At 38.3% G+C, this 10,241-nt stretch overlaps 1 protein-coding gene and 1 pseudogene across 1 annotated transcript; one reads left to right on the plus strand and one right to left on the minus strand.

Moving 5' to 3' along the window:
• Window positions 1-357: 357 nt before the first annotated feature.
• Window positions 358-2,766, minus strand: LOC106344928 (annotated as a pseudogene).
• A 1,304-nt stretch (window positions 2,767-4,070) lies between these two features.
• Window positions 4,071-5,435, plus strand: LOC106344930. The gene is made up of 2 exons (XM_013784222.1): window positions 4,071-4,220; window positions 4,317-5,435. Exons 1-2 carry the CDS (start codon window positions 4,071-4,073, stop codon window positions 5,433-5,435), a joined length of 1,269 nt encoding a protein of 422 aa, XP_013639676.1.
• The last annotated feature ends 4,806 nt before the right edge of the window (window positions 5,436-10,241 follow it).

Consider the following 10,241-nt stretch of genomic DNA (forward strand, 5'->3'; position numbering starts at 1 on the left):
TTTACTCGGTTTATTCCGTTTGATCGGTTTATGTACCAAACCATATTTATATACCACAGTTTCTTAAAAATAACATATGTTTGGTATATTCGGTATTACCAAATCTAAACCATTTTTTCTATTTCGGCTTGGTTTTAATTGTTTAACTCCGTTAATTTCTTCATGAGTTACTTACAAGTCTTTCTATCTTCTTCTAAACTACCAGACATGATCTTGTTTTGACACGTGAAGATAGAAAGACTTGTAAGTAACTCATGAAGAAATTAACGGAGTTAAACATATGTACTTGTATCTCGGAGATCACTAGTTGGCATTAGTCGGAAATGCTCAACTGGCCCCTGGAGATTGATTGTGGTCCTATTGAGGAATCTGAATAAAAATACACCACATATATGATAAACTCAATCGCTTGGTAGAAAAAAAAAAGAACCATTATTGCAATATAAGAGATTTAGTTAATACCATGGTGGTTATGTCAGATTACCGCAGCGCATGAAGCTGTGTGATTTCCATGTTTTCAAGCAACTGAGTTACTGTGTTTAGATGATCCCCACTGTATTGACAAATGAAACTTGGCTCAGAACACTGAAGATGCAAAGATCAGGTGGACGCTCTGATACAGAGACAAGTACAACAACGAATGGAGCAGAGTCTACGACAATGAGTGCACATGCGGATGAACAAGACGAAGTGAAAATCGAGACTTGAAGAAAGGATTTCTGACCAAGTTAGAGTTAATTCGAAGACATGTTGGAGGGCAAGCATGAAGAGATTCACCTTGGAGAAGGGAGATCTCATGATGGGAAGTTCCTTAAAGGCTTTGTATGAGTTTTAGGGAACTTACCATATTTGGGTAGTTAGTAAATATTTGGTAGATAGGCTAGGTTAACCGACTTGACTATTATGTATTTATAGTCTATTACGACCTATGTATTAGGGTTATCACCGAAATTGTATTCTTAGCATAGGAGTTAATTTCATAAACTTGTAAGCGAGTGAAAGCACTAAGGATTAAGAGGAGAGGTTCTAGAGGTTTTGTATTCGACCTTAGGACGTGTGAGGCTAGAGCAACAAGTCAAGGGTGTCTTGTTCTTGTTGAGGTTTTGTTTAAAGAGAGACTTGTAAGTTTGCTTTAAAAGAATACTAGTAATACACATATCTTTGTAGAAATATTCTCTGGTGTACTTTGTGTTTTACGTTTGTGCCTTAGTTCTTACATTTACAAACACCACCACAGCCATAAGAATATTGCTAGTCTTCATAGTTAAAGACTTAAAGGTAATAATTCTTTGCCTGATGCATCTCAAAAGAGATCAAACCTGTTCAATCCGCTTTCTATGTATGGGCATCCAGCGATGAAATCACTTGAGGAAGCAGCGCCAACGCCTTTAAAAGGGGAAATACATAAGAAACCAGTCATCATCTATGTTATTGAAATGCTCCACCATAAGATATACATACTTGTCCAGTTGCCTTAGTTAAAAAAGCTTTGGCCAGAAGATTCTTTGGGAGCTTTGCCAACTGAGCATGCGCAGAGTAATACAAAGATAAACGTAATAAAACGTGTTAGATGCTTCTTTATTTTCAGTGTTTAAGGGGCTGTTTGTTTCACCATTTGTCATCTCCATCTAGATGATTCATTTGTATGATCTATTTAGATGATCCATTCAGATTTTTGTGACTGTTTGTTTGTCCATCCAAATAGCTCATCTAGATGAATCATCTAAATGAATCTTATCTTTGTTTCTTTATTTTCTTTTCTATATAAATGAGTTTAGTAAACAAATTATCAAAATACTCTTGTGTTGATTTAACCATATATTTGATATTAATTTTAACTATATTATATTTAATTATTTAATCTAATATATTTACATTAGAATTATTTCAAAATTAACGAGTTTTTTTTTGCGGTTTTGGGAGGGAAAACAAGATTTTTTGGTTTTAGCGGGAAAATGCACTTTTCGATTTTGGCCATAAAACGAGATTTTGCGATTTAAAAAGCATTTTTGCGGTTTTGGCGGGAAAAAACGTTTTTGCGGTTTTGGCGGGAAAACGAGATTTTCGATTTTGGCTGGAAAACGAGATTTTGCGATTTTGACTGGAAAACGCGTTTTTGCGGTTTTGGCGGGAAAACGAGATTTTCGGTTTTGGCGGGAAAACATGATTTTTCGATTTTAGCAGGAAAACGAGATTTTCCAATTTTGGCGGGAAAATGCATTTTGGAGTTTTGACGTGAAAAATTAGTTTTTAGGTTTTCACAGGAAAACGCGTTTTTGTGGTTTTGTCAGTTTTCGTGTGTGACAAAATGATATTATGTTTAGGTTTGTAATTTGTGAATTACATTTAGGGCATAATAGACATTATACCATTTTGAATGAACCTTCTCCATTCAAATGATCCAAATTGGTTCAGCTGGATGGACTTTAAAATTAAGCTTAAATTTCTGAAAGTCATTCGGATGATCCATCTGGATGAGTTGCACTTTTAGTGCCTAAACAAACAAAACTCTCATCTTCATCCAGATGGCTCATCCGGATGGAGAAACAAACATGCCCTAACAGTAGCATGATACACCCCGCACGAGCTACATCATCGTAGCTATGGAAGCATGAGTTAAGCGTTTCAAGAGTATACCTCAGCAGAAGATGATTGACGAATCAGATGGAGAAGGTTAGCAGTAGAATTCACAGCTTGTGAGATCTGACCGGCGACGACTGCTTCCGCCGTTCGATCACCTCCACCGTTTCCAGATGCCGTCGCCATATCTGCTTTCGCTTGTTCTATTATTTTTTTAAAAATGAGAAACTCTAGGTGTCAACTTGTAAATAATATAAATCATCATTGATCCCCGCTACTTTTAATTTATCTCATATGTTTCCCAATAAGTGTTTCTACTAATTTGGCACCCATATCAAACCGGAACTGGGCTGCTATATTCGGTACATGTAAACCGAACCGCATCAATGGCGTTTTTCTATCAATAGCATCTCTGTTTAGTATTCAAAGAAGAATGAAAACTTGAATGCAGACATTACTGCACTCTTCAACATCTTCTATTTGTATAACCTAGGGTTGGGCAAATAAACCGAACCCAATCCGTTAAAAATGAATCCGAACAAATTACTTATTTTATTAACCTACGCTTTTGAGTTTTAGTTACTTAAGAATATACCGATAAAAATATACATAATATTTTATCATTCTATTATATGTAAACTATGTATAAACTAAAAAAATGTTTGTTTTATTAAATGATAAACCCGAAAACTTATAATAAATAGTTCAAATCTCTCATTCTTACAATTATAATGGCTAGATAGAGTATTAGGAAGAAACAAATATTAGACGAATGATCAAATCTCTCAACAAATTCAAAAGGAGGCGACTGGAATTTTGTCATGATATTTCATTAAAAGATTTTAAGAATAAAAATCAAGACTAAATTATTTAATCTATATATATATATATATTGCTTCCAATATTAAAAATCACATTGATTTGAAGAAGTGCATTTTTGGAATTGTCAGGATTAAATAACATATTAGAAACCATCTATTTAAAAAATAATTTGTATTCATAAAAATATATATATTAGAGTAAGAACATAAATCAAAATCAATACTTTTTGTTAATTGACAATCATGTATTTGGTAAGTAAATCAAAACAACCAGGAAAACATTTTGGTATTTTATATTCCTCTCCACCACATATCTCTAATTTCCTTTTTTAATTTCTTCCCACTTCTGAGTGGACTTTCTTTACCGGCAATCACAGCCACAATGTTTCTGCTTTGCCCTTTTGGAAATTTATTAATTTTGGAAGCTCCCAGTATTGATAATCTTCTCCAGCTCTGGTTCTTTCCTTAAAACAGAGGGCGAATTGATTTTGTTTCCTTACGAATTCTCCTTTTTCCAAGCTTTTCCTTTTCTTGATGGATTCTCAAAAAATTGTAGTGGAGTTTTGTGTTATTAGAGGAAAGTTCTCTTCAATCACGTTGAATCTTTTTCCTCAGAATTTCCAGCTCTGCCTCTCTCCCTCCGCAGTGAAGCTTCAATTTTATCGGCTAATGGCAGACATGTTGCATAAGGCTATTCAAGCAATGTCGTTGGAAGAGGAGGAACCGCTTACGCTCCCAGACAGCCCCAGATTCCGAGTGTATGATGAGAATGAAACTAGTTTGCTGGGTTGTTTGTTGAATCCTGACTGCCAATCAATGGCGTGAATGATCGAGTATATGCCAACAGCATGGAGGGTGTATGATAGAGTTCGCGGGATTGCTCTGTTTCTGGACCGTTTTCAATTTGTTTTTCAGCGTGAAGAAGATCTTCAAACGGTGTTGAAGGATAGACCATGGTCCTATAACCATTGGGCCATGGTGATTGATCGATGGACTCCAAACCCACCCGAAGATTTCCTTCAACACATGGAGTTATGGATTCGTATCCGCCACATTCCTGTGAATCTGTTCACAACAGATACGATGTATGCTTTGGCTAAGGAAGTGGGCAAGGTGGAGGTGATTGCGTACGATCCTAAAGTTTCTCAAACCAAAGATTATATCAGAGCTAAGGTTCTATTAAATGTTGACAACCCAGCGAAGGCCTCCAGGAAGCTTACTGTCTCTAAAGAGTCGACAGTAACAATTGAGTTCAAATATGAAAAGATTCATAAACGTTGCTTTCACTGTCTTCGTCTTACTCACGAAAAACTTCGATGTCCTCTTCTAAGGAGAGGAACTCATAATGGCAAGATGATGACACAAACACCGCGTCCTGTGACTGTGGCTCCTCTAGTTACAGATCCGCTTGAAGGGCCACCGGGTTTCCCTATATTATTTCCGGAATTGTCAAAAGAAGATATGAAGATGGCTATGTTGTACATCTCTCATGCTGATGAGACTGAAAGAAGAGCTAGGATACAGCGTGTGCAACAAGGATTCAAAGAGAACAAAGCAGAGTCTTCGATCAGGTTGACAAAAATCACCAAGGAACTAGACAAAGGAAAGTGGCATGTTTTCTCCTATCAGGATCATGGTTCAGACAAGTTCAGGAGCTCGGGGTCTGGTCAGAGATCTTACTCTAAGCTAACCATTTGCGATAAGGAGGAAGGAGATACAGACTCTTCTGCTTCGTATCTTTCAGCTTGCTCAAAACCTGTTCTTCCTACGGGTTTTCGGCTTGGCCCTTCTTCGGGAGGGCGAGTCTCCGGGACCCAGGGGACGAGCAAGGCTTCAAGGAGACGGCCTTCGTCCTGGAAAAGGAAAGTCTTTGCAAACTCCAATCAAACGATCATCAACGGTGCTCCATTGTCTTCTTCCAAAGCCGGCAGCACCAAAAGGAAACCAACTCCTCTTGTTCCTGCAGAAAACATGTCATTCAAAGTCTCAGACTATACGGTGGCTTCGGTTTTGAAGCCACTGCCTTCCCAATGAGCATTTTTTGCTGAAACTGTCAAGGTACTGGTAGTATTGAGACAGTTCGTCAACTCCGGGCGTTTCCTAGAAGGTTTTTCCCGGATTTTATGTTCTTGAGTGAGACTAATCAAAAGTTTGATTACATGTTGGGTTTGAAAAAGAGTTTGGGTTACGATCAGTTGTTTATGGTGGAGCCGGTGGGGCTAAGTGGTGGTTTGGCAATGCTATGGAAAGACAGTTACCAAGTTGATGTTCTCTCTAGTGACATAAGAATAATCGACTTGAAGGTTACATGTGGTGTTTCGTCGTTCTTCTTGACGTGCGTGTATGGTGATCCGGTACAGGCTAAGCGTCGAGATGTGTGGGATCATATTGTTTCAATTGGTCTGAATAGAGATGAGGCATGGATTCTTGCAGGAGATTTCAACGAGTTGTTATCGAATGAGAAAAAGAGTGGGGGTGCTATACGAAGCGATTCTAGTTTCTGGGATTTCAGGAACATGGTTCAGAATTGCAAGCTGAGAGAGATTGGGTTTACTGGGAATAGTCTCTCGTGGGGTGGCTGGCGTGAACAAGTTTGGGTGCAATGTCGGTTGGATCGGAGTTTTGGAAACAGTGAATGGTTCTCGTTATTTCCGAAATCGAGTATGGAGTACCTTGAACTCTGGGGCTCTGACCACAGACCTATACGTATTAGCTTTGCTTTGGAGAAAGTTGACTCGAGGAAAAGTCAATTCTTTTTTGATAAACGTATGCTCTCTTGTGAAGGATTTGAAGACCTTGTGAGATTGAGCTGGGAAGGTAAGGCTAGAGAACGTAATAGAACTATGGATCTTATTGGCCGTTGCCGCAGGAAAATAATGAACTGGAGAAAACACTCAGACTTAAACTCCAGAGACAAGATCACACGGTTGAAAGCATCTCTTGAGTCGGAGGTTTCTAATGTCCATCCCTCTTATGACAGGATGAAAGCTATCAAACAAGAGTTAGCAGAAGCTCTTAGAGAAGAAGAGCTGTTCTGGAGGCAGAAGTGCAGAGAAGAATGGTTACGCGCAGGAGACCGAAATACTAAGTATTTCACAATTGTGTGAAAGGGAGATGCATTCATAACAGAATTTTGATGTTACTTGATGAGATGGGCCAAGAACACTTTTCTGAAGGGGCTAAAGGGAACATAGCAGTGGAGTCTTTTTGGGACGTTTTCATGAGCTCGAATCCAGTAGATTTGGAGTCCCTGTTTCATGGTTTTCAGAGTAGGGTATCTGCCTCTATGAACACACACCTCACTAGACAGGTCTCTTCTGAGGAAATTAAGCAAGCAGCCTTTAGTGTTAAAGGAAGCAGTGCTCCAGGAGAAGATGGTTTAACATGAATTTTTTATCAACGGTTCTGGCATATTGTAGGCCTTAGCTGACAGAAGAGATTCAGGAATTCTTTCGATCATCAGTTATGCCGGCTGGATGGAACCACACTCAAATCAGTCTCCTGCCAAAGATTCAGAATCCATCGAAGATGCAAGACATGAGACCAATAAGCCTCTGCTCGGTTCAGTATAAAATCATATCAAAGATTATTTGCAACCGTTTAAAAACTATCCTGCCAGAGATCATCTCTGAAACTCAAGGAGCTTTTGTAGCTGGTCGTCACATATCTGACAACATCATCATAGCTCACGAAATGGTCCACTGTTTGCGTACGGTTGAGAAAGTTGCTGAACGATGGATGGCTAGTAAGACTGATATGTCTAAAGCCTATGATCGTGTGGAGTGGAATTTTGTTGAGGTTCTATTGGAACGAATGGGTTTTGATCATACTTGGATTCGATGGGTTCTGGCCTGCATCAGTTCGGTCTCGTTCTTGGTCTTGTTAAAGGGGGACTCACATGGTGATCCATTGTCTCCCTTCCTATTTATTCTATGCGCAGACGCTTTAGTTAGCTGTCTCAACTCATCCGAAGAAGCTGGGCGTCTTCATGGTATTAAACTCACTGAATCATGCCCATCTATTCATCATCTTCTTTTTGCGGACGATAGTCTTCTCCTATGCAAGGCGAATGTAGATGGTGCCAATGAGATTTTGTCTTGTCTTAAGTTGTACGGTGATGCTTCATGACACTTGGTTAATCGTCTGAAATCTTCAGTGATGTTTGGCTCCAAAGTCGCTGAAAGTACGAAAACGGAGGTCAAAGAGATTCTAGGTATTGAACTAGAAGGTGGTGAGGGTTCTTATCTTGGTCTCCCCGAGTGCTTTAGTGGGTCGAAAGTTAAACTTCTAAGTTTCATTCGGGAGAAGCTTCAAGGGCGTTTGAGAGGATGGTTTGCAAAGTCTCTTTCACAAGGTGGCAAAGAGATTTTATTAAAATCAGTTTGTTTTGCGCTTCCAGTATATGCGATTTCCTGTTTCAAACTCTGAAAAGAAGTGTGTATGAAACTCATTAGCGCGATGATAGAGTTTTGGTGGAGTAGTGGCAATAATAGGAAGAAGATACCCTGGGTTGCTTGGCAGAAATTATGCAAGGAAAAGGAACTTGGAGGGCTTGGATTCCGTGATATTGAGCAGTTCAATCAGTCCTTGCTTGCGAATCAAGCTTGGATAGTTTGGTCTAAATCAGATTCACTACTAGCTCGTCTTCTTCGTCAGCAGTATTTCAAACGATCATCGTTCCTGGAGTGCAGTCTAGGGGCTAGACCTTCATATGCTTGGCGAAGTATGTTACATGGTAGAGATCTTCTGAAACAGGGTTATTAAAAGAGGTTGGGAGTGGAGAAGATACCAGAGTTTGGTTAGATAATTGGTTGCTGGCTCCGTCACCTCGGCCTCCTCGGTATCGTCAGGACGTGTTGATTGATCTTACTTTGTTAGTGTCAGATTTGATTGATGAACGTACGGCTTGGTGGAATCATAATCAGGTGCGTCAATTAATAGCAGAAGAGGATGTGGAGTTGGTTCTCAACACTTCATCATACCCGTGGGGATCAATTGATTTGGGGCATGGCAAAGAATGGTAGATATGATGCTAAAAGTGGTTACAAGTTAACCGAACTCCTCTTGAATCTCCAAATTCCTCTTGCTTCTCCGCAACCTCCACTGGAAAGACAACTGTGGACCAATTTATGGAAAACTAAAGCTCCTCCTAAACTCAAACATTTCTTGTGGAGAGTGAACTCGGGAGCTCTTGCAGTAAAGACTCAACTACGAACTCGGGGTATACAAGTAGATCCTTTGTGTTTGGTGTGCGGTCAAAGTTCTGAATCTATATGTCACGTTCTCTTTCATTGCAACACTGCTAAGGAAATTTGAGATTTGTCTAATATTCCTCCTCCTCCAGCGGGCTGGTCGCAGAATTCAGTCTTCCTTAACTTGTACTACCTCTTGAAGTGTAGCAAAAACATAGCAGTTGGTGCTTGCTCTCGTCAATCTTTTCCTTGGGTCCTATGGCACCTGTGAAAAGATCGTAATGCTTTCTGTTTTGAAAATATTGCCCCGGATCCGTCTATCATAATTCAGAGAGCTATGGAAGAACCTGCTATATGGTTGAATCTTCATAATGTGCTCCCTAAGGCTGATGTTCCTGCGGCTAGTGCTGTGATCTCCCATAGCAAGTGGCAAAAACCTCCTCTATCCTTTGTGAAATGCAATGTGGGAGCATCTTGGGATGAGAATTCTAAAACAGGAGGAGGTGCTTGGATTTTTCGTGATGAGAAAGGAACAATTCTATTTCATAGCAGAAGGGCTTTTCTCATATTGTCTTGTCATTCCAAGCCGATTTGGTAGCCTTACAGTGGGCTGCAGCAGCCATGTGTGACTTAAAGCTCAAGAAAGTAATTATGGAGTTCTCATCGCCAGAAGCTAAAACAGCGATGGATCATCCTCTCTTATCATTAGGAGACTACCATTCTTGCTCCTTTGCTCTTTCAACTATCCACTCTATTGTGGAAGGAAAGTTGAATTTTGTCTCGTTATCCTGCAACAACTTGGCCATCTTGATTGCCGAAAATGTAACACGAGATAAAAGAAATCACTCCTATGTAGCTCGCCATGGTCCGATGTGGTTGGCATCTCAGATTCGCTGGGAAGCATCCGCCTAAGAAGTCCCACTTCGTTTGGGTAGCTATGCTCTATGTTGCTTTTCTTTATTCTCTGGTTTTTTAGCTGGTTTTCCTCTCCTACTGGAGGTGGTTCTTTTCGTTTTCAAAACTCTATGTTGTTATTTCCTCCTGCCTTTTGGCGGAGTCACTTTGATTACAATACTCAATGACAAAAAAAAAATATCAAAACAATCATTTTATTTACTTTATATAGTATATAATTAAACTTTAGTGAAATTGACATAGATTTATATATATATATATATATAGTATATTTAATATATATATATATATTATTGACACTTCCTAATCATATGATTTTATTAACATTTTTATATTTGCTGTAGCAAAAAATTAAACTGTTAATCAGAAAAAATTTAATGTGAGATTTTTCAATAAAAACTTCAAAATTAAAATATTAAGATCTAAATAATTTATCACTGGAAATTTTGAAAATTAACATATTTTTATATTTTTATATAGTATATAATATAATTTAAATGATATTAATACACATATGTATATAATATAAATATTTAATAAAACTTCATATTCATACGATTGATGATCATTTGTGTTTTGCTTTGACCAAAAACAAATTAAACTATTGATCACAAAATTTTCAGTGTGGAACTTTTACTATTTTTAGTAATTTATAGTCATTTTAAAAAAATTCAAAATAAAACATATAAGAAAATATCTAATATTGTTTATTATATGCTTAATGTGATTTTTA

The sequence above is a fragment of the Brassica oleracea genome, chromosome C5 (assembly GCF_000695525.1).
Source record: "Brassica oleracea var. oleracea cultivar TO1000 chromosome C5, BOL, whole genome shotgun sequence".
In the NCBI taxonomy this organism is placed as follows: domain Eukaryota; kingdom Viridiplantae; phylum Streptophyta; class Magnoliopsida; order Brassicales; family Brassicaceae; genus Brassica; species Brassica oleracea.

Excerpts from the sequence above, each read along its gene's own strand:
- LOC106344930 (XM_013784222.1), top strand. The coding sequence starts at position 4,071 with ATGGCAGACATGTTGCATAAGGCTATTCAAGCAATGTCGTTGGAAGAG. Across the intron at positions 4,221-4,316 it reads ATCCTGACTGCCAATCAATG|CGTGAAGAAGATCTTCAAAC; the intron begins GCGTGAATGATC and ends TTTGTTTTTCAG.